Source organism: Ruditapes philippinarum, unplaced genomic scaffold (genome assembly GCF_026571515.1).
Source record: "Ruditapes philippinarum isolate M1 unplaced genomic scaffold, ASM2657151v2 ctg8805_1_1_1_1, whole genome shotgun sequence".
Classification (NCBI taxonomy): domain Eukaryota; kingdom Metazoa; phylum Mollusca; class Bivalvia; order Venerida; family Veneridae; genus Ruditapes; species Ruditapes philippinarum.
Genome location: NW_026855212.1, coordinates 13,590 through 39,057, shown reverse-complemented (window position 1 = coordinate 39,057; position 25,468 = coordinate 13,590). Strand labels below are relative to the sequence as shown.

The 25,468-nt window shown below is 32.3% G+C and overlaps 1 protein-coding gene across 2 annotated transcripts; it reads right to left on the bottom strand.

The window, feature by feature from the left end:
• Positions 1-1,221: 1,221 nt before the first annotated feature.
• Positions 1,222-21,426, bottom strand: LOC132742512 (antiviral innate immune response receptor RIG-I-like). 2 transcript variants are annotated; one of them, XM_060730950.1, is made up of 16 exons: positions 19,486-21,426; positions 11,221-11,831; positions 10,386-10,544; positions 9,901-10,215; positions 9,593-9,647; positions 9,135-9,179; positions 8,368-8,519; positions 7,968-8,140; positions 6,873-7,062; positions 6,290-6,452; positions 5,980-6,075; positions 5,254-5,423; positions 4,701-4,845; positions 4,129-4,356; positions 3,354-3,521; positions 1,222-2,746 (listed from the first exon to the last, which is right to left on the bottom strand). In XM_060730950.1, the coding sequence occupies exons 2-16, from the start codon at positions 11,788-11,790 to the stop codon at positions 2,118-2,120; spliced, it is 3,258 nt and encodes a 1,085-aa protein (XP_060586933.1). In that variant the 5' UTR covers positions 11,791-11,831; positions 19,486-21,426; the 3' UTR covers positions 1,222-2,117. The 2 variants fall into 2 exon arrangements, with proteins under 2 accessions (XP_060586933.1, XP_060586934.1); XM_060730951.1 differs by lacking the exon at positions 19,486-21,426 and having other exon boundaries at positions 11,221-15,121.
• Positions 21,427-25,468: the final 4,042 nt, after the last annotated feature.

Below are 25,468 nucleotides of genomic sequence, written 5' to 3'. Positions count from 1 at the left end.
TCAAGAAACAAAGTTGGTAAGGACACCGAAAACTGGAATCAAAGTTTATCTCCATTCTCGTTAAACTGACCGACCCATTTCGTTGAATCAACAAGAAATTGGAGAAATGAAATAATTTTCCTTATAAACATTGAGAAAGAAATAAGTGAAAAGACAAAACCAGTTTAAATTTATATTTTCTGGTATATAGATTAAAGATTTTATTTCCAAAACACCAGAAGGTCACTTACCCATGTGGCCGACATTTACATACTAAATATGGCTACAACAATTTAACATGTTATACTATTAATTAGTGCAGAGTTATAATACACAATGCTAATGAGTATCGTTTTATATATAGGGACAGACAAACATGTGTACAGTACAGTTATTGATAATCTCAGTAACATTGGTCTACCCACACCCTTTTGGATTATCGTTTGTCTTTGAAATCTGCAAATCCATTGTAAATCCTTACCTAGCAGTGACAATCTGCAGGCGGTAATATCGCCGCAAAATGACTGATCTATTGCCATATAGCTACATCTTCTGCTAAATATGCTTGTTATTGTTTTGCTTGTTTTTTGTTGTTGTTTATTTTTGGTGGGTTTATTTATTGTTTTGCTGAGTGACTTCCACTAAAAAGTACACATGGTTACATATTCAAAAAGAGCAAATGGTTACATTTTTAAAAAAAAAGATCAACAAGGAAGGGCGACACTCAAATGAACGTATCCCTCAACAAAACCCCGCAACACAGGATCAACAGCAATGACACCAACAGGACACCAAACAAAAACAGGAAACGAGATTTATGCTAGATATTGGTATCAAAAGGTCCTTACTTGAAAGTAAATATAGAATAGCGTTAAAAGATGAGGATACGCTGCGCATACGCACAATACAGACAATAAAACAATTGCAGCATCATAAGGTTCTCTTAAAACCAAAGAAGGAAATCCGTGTTATCCTTTCTCAAACTCCTCACAGTGATTACCCCCCGTGGCAGAATACGCCGAAGAATTAAGGGGAGATCACTGCGTGGAGATTGATACTTTCTGACTGGATTCGTTAAAATTATTTACGTTAAAATATCCGTTAGTTATGGCGATAGAGAGTTTAAGCTTAGTATTATAGTGACTTCATAATATTGAATTCTGTTAAAGCCGGTGCTCGGGGGCATGGCCGGTAGCTTGCAGTTATCACTACTGTCACAATCACTACTGTCACAATATAGGCTCAATTTAACCGAGCCTGCAACATTTATAATTTTGTCGTTTTGGGCGTTCTTTTGGGATTCTGTTTTTCTCATTTTATGCCAAGATTATAAAATGACAGGTTCAAGCCACAGGCAATAAAAGTTGCTGCTCTAAATTATTCATATGCTGAACGACAAGCAGTAAGCACTTCGCATTTGACAATATTTCATTAGCGTTACTTAACTTACCTGAAATTATGTATTTAGTTCATTTATATCATTATTTAGATTTTGCATTTCGACACCCATAATTAATTAATGATGATAATGTATATATGCCCCAAAGAAATAAATCAAAAAAGGGAAAGGATTTGAATGTTTGCGGGGTAAATGCTTACCTATAAAAAAAGAAAAGAAAAGAAAAAAACGAACAACAAACATATGAGCATCTCAATTTATTGCACCTTTTATTAAATGTAATATATCTAGTAAATCATTTACTCATTATTATGTTGGAGGGTTTGTTATGTACTTTAAGTATATTTAATCAAAATAAATATAGTAATAAAGTCAAAGGTCTTACTTAATTTATTCATTTTCATTGTATTAAGAAAAGTTGTAAACGTAGTTTAAAGGCCATTAAGCTTCAACACTTCTATAAGTTTTAGTTTTAACAGCTTATTATTTTCATTGTCCAGTTACAGTTTCAATACAGTTACTCACTGGCCTTCAGCTAACCCATCTCTTGCTTTTTATGTTTGACAATTAGAACAGTTATACTGAATAAGTGTTGTTTATGAAAGTCTAAATTCCACATTGTATTTTAATATCTTTATCACAAATTATTTAACATTTAGCGTAATTGCGTCAGGTGATAATCATTTCAAATTTTCAAAGTTAGTTATTGCAACATTACCAAATATGAAAATCAGCAGCATCACTTTCTCTCATCAACAATTTCTTGGAATTGTTCTAAACTGTAATCTTCAATATCGAAATTTACATCTTTCCACTTTTTAAATGTTCTACCTTTATTGTTTTCATCAACGACACGAAAATAACTTATTGCAATCAAAGGGAACTCAATGCCCATATATTCGCACACCCCTCCTAGCTTTTGTTTACAGGTGCTGTTTCCACATAAGGTAGTGCCATCAAATTTAAGGTCGTCATTCTTGAATTTAGGAATTGGCTTTCTTGTCCAGGTGATACGTTTTTGCACATCTTCATCGATGACAACATGCTGAGTGTCTTTGATTCTACGGATGTCAGAAGATAGACAAATAAACTTTAAGCATTTTAAGCATTTCAATTCTTTGACACCTTGCGCCATTTTTGCTCTGCGATCTCTCTCATTTCTTTCCTCTTCAAGTTGTTTCATGTATTTTTGTCTTTCAGTCAGACGTTGTTGCCAAGCAAGTGGATCCGATTCAATTTTAGCCTGTAACTGTGGTACAATTTGATTAATCAGATCTTCAAGCATTTCGATCTTCTGCTCTTTTCCTACAATCCAAGATCTAGCTTCGGTTAATACATAATACTTGCTATTTGCAGCTCTGGCTCGTCCTGAAACAAAATTAAGAAATGCGTTAAAATGGCGATAAATTAATCGCTTTATTCCTAGGATTAATAAACGATTTATCTACGGCGAACTTATGATACATAGTGAAACTCGATTTAAGCAAAGTCGTCGGGACCACGATAGATAATTAAGCGATACCAATAAAAATAAATGAGTACCTTATAGACAGTAAAATTATCGCGAATAAAACTGTCAAGCGAACAACTTACAGGAATGATTAGAAGATACATTCAATAACGTTTGTAAACATAATTCATGTTACAATCTCTATTTTGTATGTCGTTATTATAATGCTTAGGCTCTTCATTTCGGTAAAAGTTTCAATGTATATGCATAATGTTTTGAGCTGTCGGGGTACGTCTGTATGTCAAGCTCGTCAACGTTTGAAACTAATTGAAACTAAAAAAAACTATCACAGTTCACTTTAAAAATCCTAATAACAGTTTGGGACCTTTTTATGGCGGCTTCATAAAACTGAGTTTACGCTATAAGCAAGTATGCTATAAACATAGTTTTAGTATAAGAGATCCAAACCAATTAAAGACATTCATCATATGCCAATAAGTTTAATTAACATTCATTGATGCATACCTCGAGACTGTAATCGAACAATCTCATTTGTCACATGCTCATACCGGATGACCAGGTTACACATTGTGATGTCAATGCCCTCTTCTACTATAGATGTGGCAATAATGAGTTTATGACGTCCACCTCTAAAGTATTCCAACACATTCCTCTGCTTTGCTCGTGTCATACCTCGAAATACAGATAACATTTCGAATTAAATTCCTTACACATTAAGCACCAGAAAGAAGGAATATTTCTATTTAAACTATCTATGCGAAATATTGTTAATAATGTTGGCAAAAGATATCTATTTAATGTGGCTTTGTTCAATACTAAACATAGTTTAGTAGTGGGTTTTAGATAACATTGAAAACAACTTAACAAATAAAAATGGAAACTATGTGGTGCAATGTGAAAAAAGATCTGTCAACATTATCTAGTGTAAACTATAGCAACCTAAATTAAAACGATTTCTTTCCATCACATATTTCATCTTTGACATTAATTTTCACAAAATAATTATCATTCTACGAACAATATATGAAAAAGACATCAGAAAGCAACAGTTAATTGTGACCGACATAAAACTTCAAGGCAGAGTAAAGTAAAGCAAACAGAAATAGCCGAAAACGGGATACTGTTCAAGACAACCACTTTAAAGTGTTTCACCTCTCACGCAACCTACTACCACGTTAACTGTATTCTATCTAGAACAAAAGTTAATAAAATCAAAGATCATGAAGGACGAGAAAAATATATAACAACATAAAGCTGAAGGACTAAACCATTCACATACCCCCTTTATCAACTGACACCGCCTGTCCAACACATTTCTTGGCATAAAATTGCTTCAGATTGTCGGTCTCATTCATCCAGTTGCTAATAGCTTTTGCAAGATCCCTACTTTCCACGAATACTATCCCTTTTGCACGTTTGTCATTTCCAAGAATATTGATGATAAGTTCTCCCAGCTTCAACAGTTTAGGATTTTCTGGTTCATTGTCGAATGATTTGGCTTTCAAACCTGTTAGATAAATACGGGTTTTTTTTTCTAAACGAGGTGTCTACAACACGGTGTCAAAACTATACTTAAAACCGCAAAAATGCTCTATATCATGAAAAGATCATGAATACAAAAAGAGAAACTAACAATAAGAAGCAATAGTTAAGAACAAAATGGCTGTTCTACATAAAAGACAAAAGAAATGAAACAAATTTGAACATAAATATGAATGAATATACAAATCCATAACAACCTAACATTTGATTAATTAACTTAAAAATATCTGCCGAAATAACCGATAATTTTGGACTTCAGTAAACGGAAAAACTTTTCATCATTTTAAACCAGTATGATACATTTCTTACATTCGTATAGTTCAAGAAGCATTTTATCAGTTTCGTTTTCGCAAGTTTCGTCCGCCTTATATTGTTTCTCCATAAATTCCACAAGAACTGCTCTCGCATCTTTTATTCTAGCATCAGCATGAACCATCAAGGATTTATTATATATCTGAATCAATAAAGTGAAATAACAAAGACATTACATAAAGGTATATATAGGAACTTTAAACAGTAAAGAAAATATTAAATACTTTAATTGCATTTACATAATAGTCAAAACAGTACTCTGTTATATTAATAATTTACAAGCTTATATTGTATCCGAATATATTTTAAAAAATCATTTATTCAAATTGATGTGACATAAACATTCATATGCAGTGCACACTTTAAACAAAATTTTTAAAAAAGGTTGATCATCCCCGGACATCCTCATCAGTGAATAACAAAGAAATTCGTTGCTTATTCATATCCATAAAACACTCAGAAAATTGCCATGTTTCTCTTTCTTTTCAGTTCTGTAAATTTCCGATAAGGGTTGTCATGAAAGCTATAAACAGCTTGACTGAATGTATACCTCTAAATGCTCAAAGCATGGAAACATCATTCTACGAACACGTTTTGAATCGACATCACAAAGCGCCTTTTTGAAATCACTGAGCCAATTTTGGAAAGACGCATCGCCCGCCGTTGATGGGACTCGACATTTATTCTTCAGTTCTGACGCTGGGGGAACCTCCGATAAACCTTATGAATGTAAACTTAACATAGACATTAGCATTCCATTGAAAATCACATTCTAACTTAAAATGAAAGCGTTTACTTTATCTTGCCGAATGGCCAATGTCATTTTGATTTATTTCTCAGTCTAGTATGTGACACATATATTAAAACATTCCACTCTTAGATACTCAGATAATCAGGTAAAATAAGTAAACAAATCAAACGACAGATCTGTGATTATATACTGCATGTTTGTAACGTCAATTTTCATTGGATAATCTTGACGTTTATATAGCTTTATATAAACATGTCATTATATAAACTGCTGCTGTTTATTTATAAAGAAATCTCTCTTATTTCTCTAAAAAGAAGTTTGCAGTTTAATAAATTCGTTATAAAGATTGTGGACAGGTTATATGACCGAAACGGTTGTTTGCAATATAACCCTCGCTTAAAGGCTCGGGTTATATTTACAAACAACCGTTTATATAGTGCTATATAATCTGTCAACAATCTTTAGAACTAATCATATACCGTTTTTGTACATTTTTATGTAGTATTATTTGTGGTTTACACTTACTTTGGTGATTTATCATGTAGTCATCAATAGCATGCATGTTTTCAAGTATCGCTTTCTTGTATAAATCGTCGACTCTTCCTTCAGTAACCACAATATCTAAATTAGGTTAGAAATAATGTTGGATTATTCTTATACTTGTACATGTAGTTCATTATTTTATGTTTCGAGTCAGTAACCTTGCACTTGTTTTTTGTAATAACGAGCAATTGGCATTGCTAGATATCATCTTTACAAAGCAGTCTGTCAAATACCTTGTACTGGTATTTTTAAAATGAATTTATGTCATGAATAGAACAATTTAATTTTTTACGCTCTTTTGCTTTGTTTTCTATTTTTTGAAGTTCTTCTTTGTTTTGTCTAACAGTACATAGAAATGCAGCGTCCAAATTTGTAAGAAGTTTTTCCATGTGATCCATGGCAGCTTTATGATCTGAATTTCCGCCTATGCCTAGCGATGCGGTTAGACCAACAACCTGAAAATTTTATATTAATAAATAATATACATGTACATGTATCAAAATGTTTTTGAGACAAAATTCAAGGTAATTGGTCTTCTCCTTCTGAGTAAGATGGTAATCAAAGTGAGCAAATGCTGTAATAGTCAATATCTTAGAACGTACAAATATACGTATTCTATTTTGTTTTATATTATCTGATGCCTGCATACGTTTATTGCTACACAATTATATACCTATTTCATTTTCCGTCTTCATAATAAATGGACAATTTTGCTTCGACAACTTAGTAACTTGTTAAAAAGTTAAAGAGTGAGAGTGGTGCTCACAGAATGCTAATGCAGAATGTAATTAGATAAAAAAAGTAAATATAGGAACCCCCCCCCCCCCAAGAAAAGTCCAAACCGGCAAAATTGTAAATGTTGCAGAAAAACCCACCTGTGGAAGTGGTGAAACATTTTGAAATTTCATATCAATATAATGTCCCATTATTTCATTATATCGATGGAAACCTTTGGCATGGTGACATTCGTCAAACACAATAAGAGAAAATTTTTCTAGGCTGTCAATTTCTTTGGTCTTTAATGAATTTAACAAGATTTGTGCTGTTACAACTAGTATGTCCCTTCTGAAAATAAATGAGATATTTAGTTACTGATACCATCAAATTATAATCTACCACCATAAAACATAATGAATTGGTTACTAGTACTATATAAACTTAATGGAATTGGCATTGGAAATTATCGTAATAGGTAAGGAGCATGATATTTCATATCTAAATATAACATGTTTATGTGTTTTATATCAGACGGAATTTAACGGAATGAATGCTGGTGCAGATATTAAATATCAGGACTATGAAATACAAATAGTTGTAACAAATACACAGTTGTAACAAGTTACATAATATATACAGTATTATAAAGTCAACCAATCAAATTGTTGATGATATAAATAAGCTGGATTTGGCATTGTTTGTTAGGTTAGATACTGTATCTACTCTTGTTTAGCCTTGAAACACTTGGACTGACTTAATCCAAATCAAATCATTATCGTTTACTACATCAACCCAAACATGAAAATACATAATTAAATGCAAAAATGTTATATAATTAAATAAGAGTTTTTCTTTCAAAAATAATTAGTATACTTAGGAACTTCACAAATATTAAAAACATTGATTAAAGTTGTATTTACTTGTTGCTGTTTAGTCCAACAGCGCTTATATAATTCAACATATTCTTACATAATTTAACAGAGCCCTGATAATTTTGTGATCGTTTGGTCTCCGTGAAGAGCATTGATTCTCATAGAATCTGACCACTATTACACAAGTAAGAATAAGTTCTTTATAGAACACACTAAGTAAATTAATTATATCAGTTGTTGATCTTGTAAACAGTCTGTATAACGTTACAAATCGTTTGAGCATAATCAACTTTAAAGCATCTGTAAAGTGGTAATTAGATGGGAAATAAGTTGTAAAATACTCAAAAGAATAAAAGTCTAACAAAGTTTAAATAAACGTACATGTGTATGAAGTCTTTAAGAAACATCTTTTTATCTCTTTGAACGGTTCCACTGATCACCTTTGTCCTATAAGCGGGAAGGAGTTTACTGAACACCTTTCCTTGTTGATAGGCTAGAGTTTCGTTCTCCACTAAAAATATAACTTTTCCGTCTCTCTTTCTTCGTAAATGTTCCTGGAACAATGAGAAACTAATCATTACCGTCATGCGTCATCTGCTTGTCAATAATGACATAATCTATATGTCACAAAAAATTAGAGACCAGTCGTCGATATGTTTTTAACTTTTTATAAATATCAAATTCTTTTTTCGTTTTACAGTTTAAACAAAAATCTTATAACATGAAGTTTATCAACATCCTATTTTCAATGAGTATTTGAACACCAACGCTCTGATTTTACCTGCGTTATTTTACACGCCACTCGTGTCTTTCCAGAGTTTGTAGGCGCCATTATTACCACATTTGCTCCCTTCAACCCTTCTTGAGCAAGTTCTTTATGATAATCTCTCAATGAAACATCAGTATCCTCAACATTTACAATTGTATCTTCATCTATAATAATATGATCAAACATACATGTGGTACAACAGAGCTGTTTGGAAGCATTCGGGCTTCATGAACATCCTGTTTCCAAAATTATTTTATCTCTGTCAAAAGTTTTATAAAGAATTTCACTTTACTATTTTTTACTAATATTAATTGTATCGGTTAAATTTGTTCTAAATGAGTTCATGTCATGTATTTTATGGACTGTTATATACAATTTAATCGATTGCATCAGGAGGTTACTGAAAGGGAGTGGCCTCTATCTATTTGTTTTACAACCAAATATTTGTAATTAATAAACTTAAGTCTATTTGATAAATAATTAAGGTGTCTGTTTATAAATCGAGGGACTGCAGATTCGATTCTACTAGTTTAATGAGTATAACACCAGTACTGCTTAATTATGGAGAGGACTTGAGAGTGGAGGTCAAATAAATAATCTAAAATTTTATTCAAATCTATGCTTTAATCAATTATACCATACCTATACTTAAATCAATGCTTTCTTTTAATATTACCTTTGCGTCCCTTAAGCACAGTAACGGAAGAAATCCTTCAAAATATAATAGGAGTTTATCAGTTATTGCAATAAGGTGACGTTATGCATGTAAATGTATATACCTGTCTTTATTTTGGTGCTTCCGTAATAATGCTCACTTGCAGCTCCTGTTTCATAACAAAACAAATGTATATATACACAGTACAAATATAAAAAAAATAAATCCAACACACAATTGTTTTAAAATGATAATTAACTTTACTTTTTGTCTGCATTCGCAAGTTAAAACCATAAACATTTTCAAATAGCAATTAAACAATTTTCATAAAGAAATTTGCAAATAATGATCTGCGGAGTATTAATCACAACTTAGGGATTCTTTATCTCTATATTGGTCACAGCATTAACGCTATATATCGTTCGATATCCTGCTAGTTTTTTTCACTGATGTTTGATTATATACGAGTTTATATATGATTATCATATATAAAAAAAAACTATTGCAATAAAATAAATAAAGGATGAAAGTTATTTGCATAAGGAACTTTTTTCGGTTGTTAACATTTATCTCATAACTGACCTGTGTCTTGACTTTCATCTTTGCTATGACTTCTCGAAATACAACGATCAATTTCCTACAATAAATTAAAATGTGACAGAAAGATGTATCGATGATGTTTGTTTTATTTTTATCACTACTTATTAATCCTTCAAGGAAACTAAGTCTTTTAAGTGCGTGACAAAGTTTTGTTGTTCTCATCACTATTTTGAATTTAACCATAGGCATGATAAATACAAGGTAATGAATAAAAAATACTAGAACATATTATAACTTCTCAGATTCTTATCAACATCAAATACTATGTTTCTTTAAAAAAGCGACTTTACCTGGTTATTGATGTTTTCTAGATATTCTTCTACATGTTTCAATCTTTCATCTATCACTGCTACATCTTCAACTGTTTTAATAATTTTCTGTTCTATTTCACTGCCAGAAATAACATCTGCTTTGACTTTTTCAAGGTCATCTAGAACTTCTACTTTTTTGTCTTTAATGCATTGAATGGATACATCTTTTGTGGTGCTAATATTCCCTATAGCTTTTTCTTCTCCGATTGTTTTCAAGGCTATCAATGCCTCTTCCGTATCCAGTAGAATTTTCTTCTTCTCCCCCATGCTTATATGAATTTGATTGTCCTTCAACTGAATGAATGAAATCAAAACTGCATGAAAAAATGTGCATCAATTAAATAAGCGAAATATATTAACATCTGGAAACAAAGTGATCCCTCGGAACTTGCTGAAAAAGTAATGAAAATAGATTACTTACCTTTTTTGGAAGACCCTGGTTTAAGAATAGATTAAATACTTACTTTCAATAACTTTTTAACAGCATCTTGTGCATTCTTATCTTTAAGAAGTGTTTTAGGATCGTGTAACACTGCTACAAACAGGTCGATGTAGTGAAATAATTCTTGTTCAGACAACTTTATTTCTGCTTTGTGAAGTATTTCGTTTCTTGCATTCCGAGCCTTGAAAAAATGAATATATACTTATGTTAAACATTGACATATATATTGACATAATAATTTATCAAATATAAAGTATATAAATAGACACACTAGTAAAGCTATTAATTTTCCTATAACTTGTCTGGTCATTTTGATAGCTATTAAACAATAGTTTGCTAGTTTTTCTTTTGTTGTTTAGTTTTTAGAACTTTTTTTGCAAATTATTATAAGATTATACGAATTAATTGCATAACCTCTTTTTGTTTATTTTTAATTAAAATAAAAAGCGGTTGCCTTTCATTGATTTTTTCGGAGTTATAATAGAGTCTATCCCAATTCTAAACCTACATTATTTAAAACTTTGTTATTTTTTCAATGTCTAATACTTATTTGTTATCGTTTTTTATTTTTAAAAAATGCAATTATCCTTATTAAAACCCACAGAACGACTAGAAACACCCAATATTTTCGATTATCATTTGGACGTTCTTTGGGCATGGCAAGTCCTCACACATGATACATTTCGCGATAAAGGAGACATTTTTACCAGATCTCAGCTAGTATAAAGTAATGATGACAGAAACAATATCCAAAAACCTACAAAGATGTAACTTATCGACCATTAAACACTTATGCAGGAAATCAAAAATTGGAAAAACGTGAAAATATATAGACTAAACGACATACTAGTGAGTACCTTAGAAAAATCATCTTTCCCAGGATCTATCCTACATGTTAACCTCGGTTGGAAGAATTTTGCATTAACAACAATACTAAGGAGTCCTGCAGCGTCCGTAGACTGTGCTGAATTGCCGGTACTACAACATGTCATGAAGCATTTTGCTACAAACCATACATCGGAGCACCATTTTGCAATGTCTGAATTCCGCCAGAGTGGATCGTTACTTCTATGTTCCTGGACAATAAAGTGATACAGCTTACTGCAAACTCCATTTGGACATAGCCTTCTATTGTTTATTTGTATGTTACAGTAACATTTGTTCTTATATCTGCTAATACATATTCCGCCAGGGTGGTCGGCAAATAAATTTGCTTTATTGCATTGATTGCAATTAACTTGTCCCGATGCGAGACGCAGTCTCTCAAAAAAAGTTGTGACGTTTTCAGTGATTTCGGTAGAAACAAAAGGAGCAAGTCCCTGTTGTAGATACTCTAGGCCCTTGGCGGCTCTGACCCAGTTCTTGTAATCAGGATTGTCTAAGTCTTCATCATCTTCCGTGTCGCTATTGTTCTCTGTATCACTCATATTTCACCTACTCAATGGTGTGTAGAACACAACAAGTTTATCTGAAATTTCAAAGAAAAAATTCAATTGATCAGCTTATTTTGATATATTACGTCTGGTTCTGATAACTTGATCTTCATTTACATTCCATTTATGATGCCCCCTCCCCTTGAAGACGAGGGGGTATATTATTTTGCTAAAGTCGGTCTGTCTGTCTGTCTGTCGGACTGTTGGTAGACCACATCATTTCCGCTGATTATTTTAAAAACTGTTTATCACAAAGTCTTCATATGTCATATACTGATTACTCATAACTATATGTAGTATATGACCTCTTTTTGATTTTGGGATCAATAGGTCGAAGGTCAAGGTCAAAGGGGCCTTCCATGTCAGAATGGTTTACGCTCGTTAAGTTAAAAAAGCATTTATCACAAAGTCTTCATATTTTACACATTAATTATTCATATGTTGGTAGACCACGTGGTTTCAGTTAATTATCGTAAAAACATATTTCACAATCTGATTGGTCATAACTAGTAAATGACCATTTTTCATTTTAGGGTCAGTAGGTCAAAGGTCAATGTCAGAATGCCATTAAACGTCAAAATGGTTTCCGCTCATTATTCTAATGATAGTTTTCATTCAGTTTCAGGTTATATATTGGTCATTATTTTTATTTTTCCATAACTGAGAACACTCTCACATACCCATTTATGGCATGTTTCTATTATAATAACAAAATTACCAATAATATGATTCAAGGGCTAGAAGGAGGGCTTATGTGTCGTTCGACATTTCATGTTGTGGTTAAAAATTTTACAACACTTTTTAACAAATTTACCAGACGCCATAATTGTTGAATGAGTTCCCCGATTGGGAAGTACCTTGTAATCTGGTTTTCCATTTGAGAAGTTTTTATTTCAAATCGGGAAGCTCTGAGTTTTTACATTTTCTGCAGAAAATGACCATTTTCAATATCAAATAAAAAATACAGTGTACTACGAAACTTTTAAAAAATCTGAACGATAAAGAGTTAGATATATTTTTCTAATTTTAAATGGCATTTTCAGTTTTAAGATCGGATGTAATCCTTATGCATCGGGTCATTTCAGTGAACCATATCAAAAACAAGTGATTTTACTTCTCGAACGGGAAGGTTGTTACCAAATATAGTAACCATCTTCCAGGTCAGGAAGTAGGGAAAACCCCAAAACTGACTTCCCGAACGGGCAATTTCCCCTACTGTTATTAGGAACTAATCTATTTATTTACACAATGATTGTTTATCAGATATAATCATCAGTCAGTTTACTTCTGATACGTATCATTCTGATAACGAGTACTAGGTTTTACAATTCTCCCGGACCGTGTAACATAACTACCACATGTGGTTTTGAGTTAATAGAAGGGTCACTCTTTTATGGGAAACTATTATTAGCTAATTTGATCTTTTGTGCGAACTGTTAATCAAGTGCATTAGGGAGAAAATCGGTTATTGATTTTTTTGGGTTTTAATTAGAAATTGTCTATTGCGGCAGTTAATTGTGCCATTTTGTGTCTTTACATGTTTTACCTTTCTCCATTCTTTGAAGTAATCTTTCCAGGTACCCATTTTTTACCAAACTAAAAACGAACTGGGTCATTTGAGTGGACTTAAGACGTTTTGTGTTTTTATCATAATAATATTTCTGTTTTGACTTAATTTTCTGCAATTTTGTTTTAACCACTGATGGACTAACAGTCTAGGTTGTCCTCCATTCCATTAACAAGTGATTTGGGGTGTAACCACATTCTAAAGATGTGTTTCTGTATTCTAAAATACATATATATGGGTCTTGACTAGATTCTTTTGCCACAGTTACAGTTTTCTTAGCAATCGACACACCTTTTTTCAACTTTTTCATTTGAAATGGCGATGACGTTTCCCGCGAACTCGGCAAATTCCGCTGACGAAAATTGCGGTCCGTTATCTCTACAATGCCGTATCGAGACATGTGTGCACGAAGGTTTTGTATCACGATTCGCGTACCTGGCAAATAGTCAATATTTACATTTGCATTTGAATTACGATGCGAGAAACAGGTTCTACACTGTAAAACAAATTCTGTTAATTGCTTTATCATGCCTGGCCAACAGAAATTTTCTTTCCCACGCTCAACCGTTTTGTTTACACCAAAATGGCCAGTGTGTATTTGACCTATAATTTCAGGAATAACAATTCTTTGACCTCGAAATATAAAATATGAAATATAAGACCATTTTCATAACTAAGTTCATCCCTATGATTCCAGAACTCAAGAATATCTGATGGGAATCTTGATATTTCCTGTTGGAAACCTTCAATGTTTGTTTGTTTGTTTATTTTAAAATAACCATTTATTTATCACGGCTTGTTATTTCTGAGAATTGTTGGGAATCTTTGATCAGTGAAGTGGAGTTGTTTACATACAGTGTGAACATATGTGTCAAGTCCTTGAACGACTTCTGACTGCGAATTTGATATAAATTGTCGATATAAACAATCACTGACCGGGATGTTTTGCCTGGAACATGGATAACTGTAATGTTATATATGTTGTAATAGCCTTCCATCTGAAGATAACACTGTTCTAAAAATAGATTTTACCCAATCACCACTCCATCACCTGTGCTGACTTTCGGACAAGCGATTAGGGAGTACACATTATAGCGGATATTTACTTTGATTGTATGCAACATTTTAAGAAAATTTATATAATTGAAAGAAGCAAACTAGTTGGAAATGCAATTCAGTGTGAAAAGGAAAGGGACAACTAAACACTGTGCTTAAGTGACTTTTAAACATATGTCACGTTCTGCTCTGGCCTCTATATTCACCTTTACCTTGCAAATGGTAAAAAAAAATGTTCGTATTTTACATAGAAACAAAATTTTTGTACGGTATATACTTTCATCCTTAAAATCAAACAATTTCATCTAACCATTTCAAATTTTGATAAATATACAAAATACTGAAGTGAAACAATAATAAAATTGCCAAGTGCAGGCATTTTCTTAAAATTTTGGTTGAATTGACTAATTACCAATACAGAATCAAACAATTTTTAACTGACAGTATAGCTGGATGCTGCAAACTGACCAGTGAAAGAATATTTTGTGTAATTGCTTATAACACTGGCAGTAGAATTTATGTCCAACAAAAAGCTTAAACCATTATTCTTGGAGTTTGGGAATTTAGTATGTTTTGGCCAATAAAGATATTTTATTAGTAATATTCCATGAAATCTATTAATTGTTTCGAATCTTTTTACAGCTCAGTTAAGATATATTAGTATAAGTACCTATTTTAAATAAGCGCTTCACACAGTTGTAAGAAAGACAGTCCAGGACTGACCAGGATGGGTGGTGTGAAAATGCTGCAAATTGAAAAATATAGCTCGAACCTATGTACAATTGTGGCAACCTATGTACAATTGTGGGGTAAAAAATTAGGACAATTTCTAACACGTTAATATTGCATGCTATTCTAATGACAATAGCTGCTAAGCATACTTAAAATGTAATATCAGTGTTCTGCCTTGTCGAAGATATGATGCATTAAATTGTTGCTAGTTTTCTATACGCATGGAGCGTAAGTGTTTACATCATGCGAATTAAAAAAACAAATGGAAACCTGATTAATTGTAATATTATTAAACATGTTGGTTGAATTGGAAGGATTCGAAACCCTTGGAGTGCAATTGGAAATATCTGCCCTCAGAGTCATGCAGGTCTCACGATCTTGATGGTCACTATTGTAATTGGGCATATGTTTTCGGCGCGTTGGTTGGTGGCTGCCCCCCGGGGCCCCTCGCCCCACTTTGCGGCCCTCCAACCTTTCAGAACCATAATATTGAAAATTGGTGAAAAAACGTTGGAGTTATGGAGTTCATATTAAGATGAGTGCTGAAAATGTGCAGCGAGTTGCATACCTTTACTAAATATGTATATATAAATCAATTTTTTTTAAATTTTTTGGTGGAAATGAAGGGTAATTTGAATTAAAAAGCATATAACCAAATATTAAAAACATGTTTCAAATGAAAAATACGGCAGTTTACATGGTTTTTTGGGGGTTGGGATAGGGTTGTGGGGTGGTGGGCGTTCAGCGCTGCCGGTAACACCTATGGCATAAGGAATGGTTCAGGAAATTGTATATTGAAAAGTTGACGTGTTGATGCATAATTTACTAGTTCCGGGTTTGATTGAATGCACTTATTGCGATACATGTATTCTAGGCACATATTTGAAGCAGTTTTGGAACGTTTATTTGCCTAAATTAATATCTCTGAAAAAAGGCACTGTCAAAATGTTATATTACATTTAGCTAGCACATTTTGGAGCAGTTTTGAATGTTTTTTGCGTAAATTCCCATGTCAGGAGAAATGGCACTGAACTCGAGATCTTGATGGTTACGTAACCCAAATTATTGGTCTTTTTAGATAGTGTAATAATTGGGATTAATGAAGCGCCAAGTATATTTTGCCCATATTTGTTGGAATGCTGCTTTATTTGCTAAAGTTGAATTACCTACATGGCAGTGTTGTATTATAAATCATAGAATGGCTAGCACGACTAATTTTTTTTAAGTATCAATTCGCCGGAGCCAATAATAATATGATATTGGCGAAGCCAATATTTTATGTTATTGGCGAGCCTTCGACTGGAAAACGGGAAATCTCCCGTTCACCATCCGAAGTCTAGTTGCGGCCGGCGAATAGACATTTTGTGATACTGGCGATACTGGTTTCTGCTTCCCAGAACCAATTTCGAGCAACAGTGTCAATGCTGTGTTGTTGCTCATATACATTTGTGAAAATTGTCTATTTTGGTGAATGAAGAATTGAAAGACTAGTATTGCTTGAACAGATTTGATCAATGATTTTCTAGAACAATACTGTTTCCAAAAAGCTATACAGTTTGTTCCATTTGCTTGTTTTTGATTTTGTGTCATTTGTTTGCTTTGCTATGGATGCCCTAACAGGGTTTTGTATGCCCCGTATCCAAACCTTTTGGCTTTTATTAATGGAGTCGTGCCCATAAAATGCCAAAGATTAACTAAGACACATTAGCTCAGTGAGATAAATTACATATGCCATTATGTATGACTATAAAAATAAAATTAGGTAAAGTATCTGATATCGTTTTTGTTGTTGTCCAAATAATGATGACTATTTCTATAGAATAGTCTCTGCTATTTGGGGAACAACTTATACCCTGGTCCCTGGTTATGACGTAGGTACTGTATCTACGTCATATCCTTTTAACGCGCTGGCGTCGAATGTTGTAACAATGGAAGAAATGAATTGTTGAAAAAACCCACCCGCCCTCCTCGGTCAATTATAAGTGTGAAGTGTAAAGATTTGAGCTTAAATTTAATACTAGCGTCATGCTTGTTTCGTTGTTTCTGTCCTCTTTTGATATGTTTTCAAGATTAGCAAACATAAGCGACGTGTTTCAAGACAGCTAGCCCTACTAAATACCACGGAAGAGGTATCTTTAGGAAAAACTGCTTGGGCCAAAAACCACAGCAGAGATAATTCGACAACGGTGCGACTCCAGAGATGTGTTCTATGAACTTTCAAATACTAGATTTCACTTGTTGTGTGTCTGCTAAATTTGCATTTTGCGGCCGGCGGAATAGACATTTTGTGATACTGGCGATACTGGTTTCTGCTTCCCAGAAACCAATTCGAGCAACAGTGTCCAATGCTGTGTTGTTGCTCATATACATTGTGAAAATTCACTATTTTGTGAATGAAGAATTGAAAGACTAGTATTGCTTTGAACAGCTTTGATCAATGATTTTCTAGAACATACTGTTCCAAAAAGCTATACAGTTTGTTCCATTTGCTTGTTTTTGATTTTGTGTCATTTGTTTGCTTTGCTATGGATGCCCTAACAGGGTTTTGTATGCCCGGTATCCAAACCTTTTGGCTTTTATTAATGGAGTCGTGCCCATAAAATGCCAAAGATTAACTAAGACATTACTCAGTGAGATAAATTACATATGCCACTATGTATGCCTATAAAATAAAATTATGTAAAGTATGATATCGTTTTGTTGTTGTCCCAAATAATACACTTCTTTAAATGTGTTTTACTAATATAAAAAATAAGATATTATTTAACTTTAAAAAACCATTTTTTATAAATCTGCTTGTGTTTATATTTTCATTATGATCTTTTTAATTAAATGATATTTAGTTTGCACGAAAATACTTTTATATAATTATAGTGTTAAAAATCATGCTGTAGATTGGTGTTTACTTAGAGAAACCGTTTTAGTGCCTTAATCCTGCTGTGAAAGGGATCCCCAGGGTAAATAAAAATTCGCAATCAAAGTATACAATGTTGAACATTATAATAAAGGGTAATGACAATTCTATTTTGTACAAGAGGGAAACAGTTTTATTGGAATGATAAAAAACAAGCTATTTTCAACACATAAAGTACTTTTTGAAATTTATTTCATTTGTTGAATGTTAGTACATGTATATGAAGAAGATTATCTATTTCGGACTTCTCTTGCAGAGCTGTATAACAGTTAAATTAATAACTACACGATTTTTTAATGTTTTATTTTTAAAAACAGGTTTTAAATCTAAGGAGGCATTTTGTATATTTCAATCCACTTCCTCTACAACAGTACATGGAATACTTTCTTAAACTTCCACAGATACATATCTATAACTTGTGAAAATACGCAGACATATCTCTTAATCTGTTACTCAAGTAAAACATTATATCATGGTCCAAAGTTTAAACTTCATTTTGAACACTCCTACTTTTAAGATAAGTATGTTTTTGACGTGTTTTATTTTCCTATTTTTCTTTTTCTTTTAAATAATTTACTAACGAGGCAAACCACTTTAAAATTTGCATTATTCACAAGAAAAAGGTATTTTTATTTTCCTTGATAATTAGGAGTCTTTGAAAGGCGGCATTCAATGAACGCAAGTCTTTGAAGTCTAAAGTCTTCCTTTGATACTTAAATATTGATTCTTATGTTTTAGTATTATGTGACAATGCCTGGATAGGATCTAATCTTATCAGTGTCAAGCTGTCTATTGGAAGGTCAGTGTTTATTTCACTGATTAGATGCTTGTATATCACCCTTTGGCAACTTACACCATGGACATTTGTGAAAGTCATAAATTACATAAAATACTAGCAAAATTGTTTAAGATACAAACGGCTAATCACATTATTTTATGATTTCAAGAAAGAAACAATTTTTTTATCATACCTATAACATATCTCTAAAATGCCCTAGTCAGTCTCAGTTTGAGAATTAAAGGTTATTTAATATTGTAATTAAAAAAGTAAAGGACCAACTATTAATTATAAGAATAGAACGGAACATTCTTTTATTTGTACATAGTACATCATTAAATTCCACAGACCATACAATTTCTAAGCACATAATTATCATAATATTTGTCTCTAAAATTATCGTAAACTATTCTTTATTCATAAAAAGAATAGATCAACATTTGTGAAATCAGTTAAAATATTTACTACTGTCTCTTTAGTATTTGAATTAAATAAACTGATTATTATAATAACATCAATAAAATATTTTTATTTCTAACAATTTCAACATAAAACTAATAATGAGATTATATTGATAGAAAATTTTAGTTAACAAAATACGAAAAGTAAAATTAATAAATAAATTGATAAAATGCTACTTACCTTCCTATACCGAAATAAATCTATCTATGTAAAGTCTATATACACAATTATATTATTATCAACAGAAATTATGAAACTGTGACAAAATCCAGTGATTTTTCTCCTGTATTTTACAGCCGAATAGGTATTTTCTCCCTAAAAAATGCTAATATTTCCCCCTAAAATTCCCTTTGCACATTCTTCACGAGAGCATCTGACTTATATAAGCAAGTAGACAGAGAGCTGTACCTATAGACCCTTTCATTTAAGCAATAACAGTGGGGGATACTAATCGGTGGAGGCTATAGGAGAGATTTACCACCACGTCACTGATAACTGCTGTGTGGACTACGTATACACACAATCTTAGAAGGTCGTACAAACAACATGTAAACAATGATAGCATTTTCTGTAAAGTTAACATAAGATGATGTTCCTGGGGCAAAGTTTTAAAGATCAGAATTATCTGAACATATATTTTTTGTAATATTCAAAATGAAGAAAAAAAATACAAAACTAGATCTATTTTCTAAATAGTATTGATATATTTTATATATAAGATAAGTGTGATGTTATAAAGGGTTTAATTTTTGCTAAACATGTACATGTACTGTAATTTTTATGTCTATATCAATCTTGAAACAACTCGCTACATGTGTTCTTTATGTGAAATATGCCTGCTAATTGCTAAGTTTTGTTTCATTTTCATTTTCCCTTTTTTCACCTTGTCAATGTAAATATGTTTTATGATTCAAGGGTATTATAATTATTTTAGCCATTGTTAAATGTATGCTTAAGACCCAAAACTGAGTGTTGTTAACATAAATATAATTTAAAACTTTATGCTTAGTTCATGTTCAGTTTTAAGTATTAAGCAAGTTAAAGTGACATTATGCTCATATTTTCATAGTCAATTTGAGCTGAATTGACTTTATATTTCAAAAGATTGACTGTTAAAATGGTGTTTGACCAACAGGTGATATTTGAAAATGTTTGGGATAAATTTAATTTATTTAAAAAGTTGACAAAATCCCCAGTTAAACATGTTTACAGCAGCCAATATAAAAAAGAAAAGGCAACATAATTACTCAAAATAGTCATGTGTCACATCTGTGGTTGGAAAAAAATCTGGGATCAGGTAGATATGATAATGACCTCCGTGAATTTATTTCAGAATACAAGTACTGACCTCTAAAACTATATCATACTTATAAGCTAGGCATTATATATTTGATGTAGTTAACTAATTATAACTTTTTTTAAGGCCACATATTATTACAAATATCTAAACAATGTCTTTATAATTGTTCGAATATTTCTTTTCCCTACAGTTTTATTTATTTTCAATAAAAAAAAAATAAATAGGAAATATGAGGTAAGAAAGATTGTTTTGTTTATATAATTTTGTAGTCAGTACCTTTAAAAGTACAATAGAATTGCATCGTTTCTTACAATAATTAAACATATTTTCCCAGTCACTTTGCAAGCTTAATGTTAATGCTTTACTTTAATTATTTTCAATCACCTGTTTTATTCGCGATGAATTAAGTTTACGATGAATTAAGTGTACGTTATTTTTTGCTGATTTAAAAAATGATAACAGTTTCTTGACAATATTTCTAAGCAAGTTTGTTTCACATATGTCTTTATTGTAAATAAATAGTTACTCAACATATTGTTAATATTTTCTTTATTCATGAACCATTTAACTGATATTTTCTTGAATTTATGATAATACAATCATTTTTCTATTCGGGGACTAATGATGCTTTAGCATCAAAACCTCTACTTTATTGAAACAGAGCTCATATTTATTTCTTAATAGACATACACACCATAGTTTTCTTATGTAAAATGACTAGGTAGTACAAAGAGGATGTACGACCAGCAACGGTTGCTATGGTCAGTGCTTATCAGCAATTCTATTTTTAGAATATTGGCCACTGGTAAATCTCTCCTATATGACATCCCTTTCTTGGAGTAAGGCGGAGTTTACTATTATAAGCGTTTTTTTTAGCGCGATTGTTAAAGAGCGTCTGAGTGAACGCTGCTATAAAGAATGGAAAGGGACGTAAATATGCGAAATGTACTTTTATTTCTCCATCAGTTTTTATTTTAAAAAAGAAAACTAATTATATCGCAATATTAGATCTACGTTGAATTGAAACAAAATAAATTAGTCAAGTTATGTTTTCAAAGCAACTTATAGCATCACGAAACAATATGTGCGTGTCTCTATATAATAACGCTAATTATTGTGAAATTGTATACTTTTAGTTGCTTTGTATATTTTTGCACTTACAAAACACATTATGATATGACTATTATTACGTGAATTTACATAAATTGTCGTCATTTGAGGTGAAGGCAAACCAATTTTTTAAAGGGTTCAATCAATTACACCAATAAATAGTTTGTCTGGGGTAAAATAAAGACGACAACCCGTGTATGGAGGTCACCTGCCACAGTACCTGAATAAAGTGCAATCTAAACTTGTGATGTACATGCTTCCGAATGTATCACCAATAATAAGTAATTGTAGGTAATCAATTATACCCCTAACGCATGTTACCTGTAATTATTAAACATGAAAAACAGTTAAACCCAGAATCTGATAGAGTATATATCAATGACGACAACCAATAAATGGAGGTTCACCTTTTATACCCTTATAAGATCATATATAGTGTATAGCCAACCGGGTTGGACTGTAAACTGAATGATGTATCCCTAGAAAAGTACATTGTTAAATGCAATTCTGACTGCCAGTATCTGGATGTAGAGAAGTTTTATATGATAATGTACATTCACTCCATTTATTCTATTACGGATTTAGCCATTATATGTAATAATGCAAACAAGGGCAAGTTTAGGAATAGCGAACTTTTGAAATCATAAAATGAGGTTCTTAAACAGTGACAATTATGTTAACAACCAATATACGGATGTAAGGTCTGCGGTTTTAAAATGCTATCTACATGTATATAAATTTACTATACAATCTTCTGGTATAACATGTACTTAATAAGCTAAGATTTACGATTTGGGTAAAACGACAACCCGCTTTTGGAGGTCACCTGCTTCGGTGCTTGACTGAAGTGCAATACATAACTTACATTTACATGTACTTGCTTTGGAAAAGGAGTGTTTATTACAACTTACACTGCATGCATGAATTGGCTTGAATGTGGTTTGAATCGGTTAATAAACATAAGATGGGGTGGGGGAGAGAGAATAAATGTTTAAAACGTTTAAAAAACTAAATTAATATAATACTTGAACTATGTTATTTTTCATCAGCAATGTCGTGTGTGTGTGTGTGTGTGTGTGTGTGTGTGTGCGTGTGTGCGTGTGTGTGTGCGCTCGTGTGTGTGTGAGTATCGTTTTTTACTTTCAATGAATTTAAAATAAGTCCAATTGTAGACATAGCAGATTTTTAAATTACTAGGGAAACTCATAAAGAAACAATGACAACAAGCAATGGATGTATGGTTGTGTTTTTGTATGTATATATGTGCTTTATGAAATAAGATTACTAAAAGGACACGTTTGTAAAGATCCAATCATATAACAACATTTATATATATTTGAACGACAACCACTTTTTGGAGGTCACCTCCTTCGGTACCGACTGAAGGCGATATATACGTACAGCATTTTAGAGTGCTTAATCCTGCTTGAATATCGTTTGAATGCGTTAATAAACATGAATGTAAAATAATAAGTTAGGAACTGATAGTGTTTATGAATGACGACAATAATTATTATCTACCTACATTTACTGAAGATTTTTTTATGACTTGCAACTACATTAATAGCAGGTATAAATGTATCCAGTCAACTACAATAAATATAAATTTACTTGGGTAAATCAATGACAATAACCAATGTAATGAGGTCACTTGCTTTAGTGCCTGAATAAAAGTCAATGAATAAAGTGCTGAACGTGTTGTCATATTTAATAAACAATAATTTAGGTTATCCCTTATACTGCCTAAATTGTTTCGAATGCCTTTTGATGTACCTGCAATGTTTACTGTATACTACCTTAGACGACAAACAATATATGGTGGTCAACTTCCTTTCTTTATACCGTGCAATATAATGAAATCCGGTTGATAGAAGCAATGGTTTATCCGTAGAAAAACACTTCAAATAATTATATTGCCAAAGGCTTTGGTGACAAACCGCATCTAGATGTTTGATTTTCCTATAATGTATACATATGTACGACTTAAAACGGAGGAAGATGAAAACTGGAAAAAAAAAACGTTTAAAATTAATATCAATGTAACACATGAACTATGTGGGCTTGAAACAGCAATGACGATATGTATAAACATGCAAATTTTTAAATTTATGGTGAATATGGGTCTGAAAAAACAATAACGAAAACCGTTATATGTATACCAGTGTGTGTATATGTATGTGTTGTTGTTGTTGTTGTTTTTGTAAAACAAAGACTACAACCATGTTTGGTGGTCAGCTGCTTTAAATAGTGCTTGAATAAAGTGCATTCACTTGTACTGCCTAAACCGGCTTATGTCTTAAATGCCTCTTTCACCAATACTCAATTAACAAAGAACGTGGCAGAATTCTTACAAAAAAGATGGTGTCAAGAACTCACGACAACCAACATATGGAGGCACAGATTTAGCTCCATGATGGAGGTATTTTTTACCGCCTGTTCATCTACATATAAAACGGTGCTTTAAAATCATTTAGTTTCTTCATTAAGCATGCTCGTCGCTGGAAAAAGTTTAAAAACAAACATCACGGTGCATATCCATATCGGTACCCTCTTTGCGAAATCTGCTCAAACGGTACCCTCTCTGAACATGCACAGGTCATTCTCTGCTAAAAACAAACCAGCGATGGATACAATCCAGTAAAATTTCATTGTAATAAGGAAAGGAGGTATGACATGTAGAAGAGATGTATACCACAGAACACTAGAATGTTTTATTTATGTGCTGATTTGTCATGTGCCCGATTTTCATGTACTACAACTTCACAATAAGCCACAAAAAATCGACATGTCTTGTCTCGTCCATCACCTCGACATGTATTGTTCGGACTGAAATGAACCTGTGGCTTGATTATATATGCATCATACATATTTAATATGTTCATATTCATATCATCTTCTGACAAATGGCAGTATATTGTCAAAAATAAATGAAAAATTCATAAAAACACCCTTCTTCCGGTTTTGCAGCGGCACGGGCTACCTCTCTTCATTTGAGTTTTTATATCACAGGTACCCTCTCATTTTTTAACACATAGGTACCCTCAAAGCACGACATGGAACAAAAACAACTTATTTCATGCTTTCCAGTGTTTTACTATAATATATCAGATGATTATATTCTTATAAACCACTAGTGAAATCTAAACAAGAGGGCCATGATGGCCCTGAAGTCGCTCATCTGTACATAGGTCCCTAGGGCGGTGCCAGTTTAAACCTCTGGGCTTTTATTTGAACAAACTTGGTAGACACTCACTAGAAGATGTTTCATGCCAAATATCTAAGCTCTAGCTCTTTGGTTTTTTCTTAAAAAAAAAAAGATATTTAAAGTTTTTTCTTTCGGTTGCCATGGCAACCAGAGTTCTGTATGGAATTAAATTCTTTGAACAATTTTTAAAGATAACCACCAAAGGAACATTCCTGTGAAGTTTGGATGAAATTGGCTCAGTGGTTAATGAGGAGATGTCATTTAAATTAAAAGTTTATGGACGGATGGACGCCGAACGGCGCTGGACGAAAGGTGATCACAAAAGCACAGCTAAAAATATAATTTTCACTGTAGCCAGACTACTTTTCCCCCTCAATTACAAAGAAACACAGTTATTTCCCAACAATAGACATGCATGTGAACACAACAACAACAAATAATAATACAAGAGGGCCATCATAGAGGGCCATGATGGCCCTGAGTCGCTCACCAGAAACAACTGCTTTTCAGTGTTGGAATGTCAATATATTCTCATATTAAACTTGAGC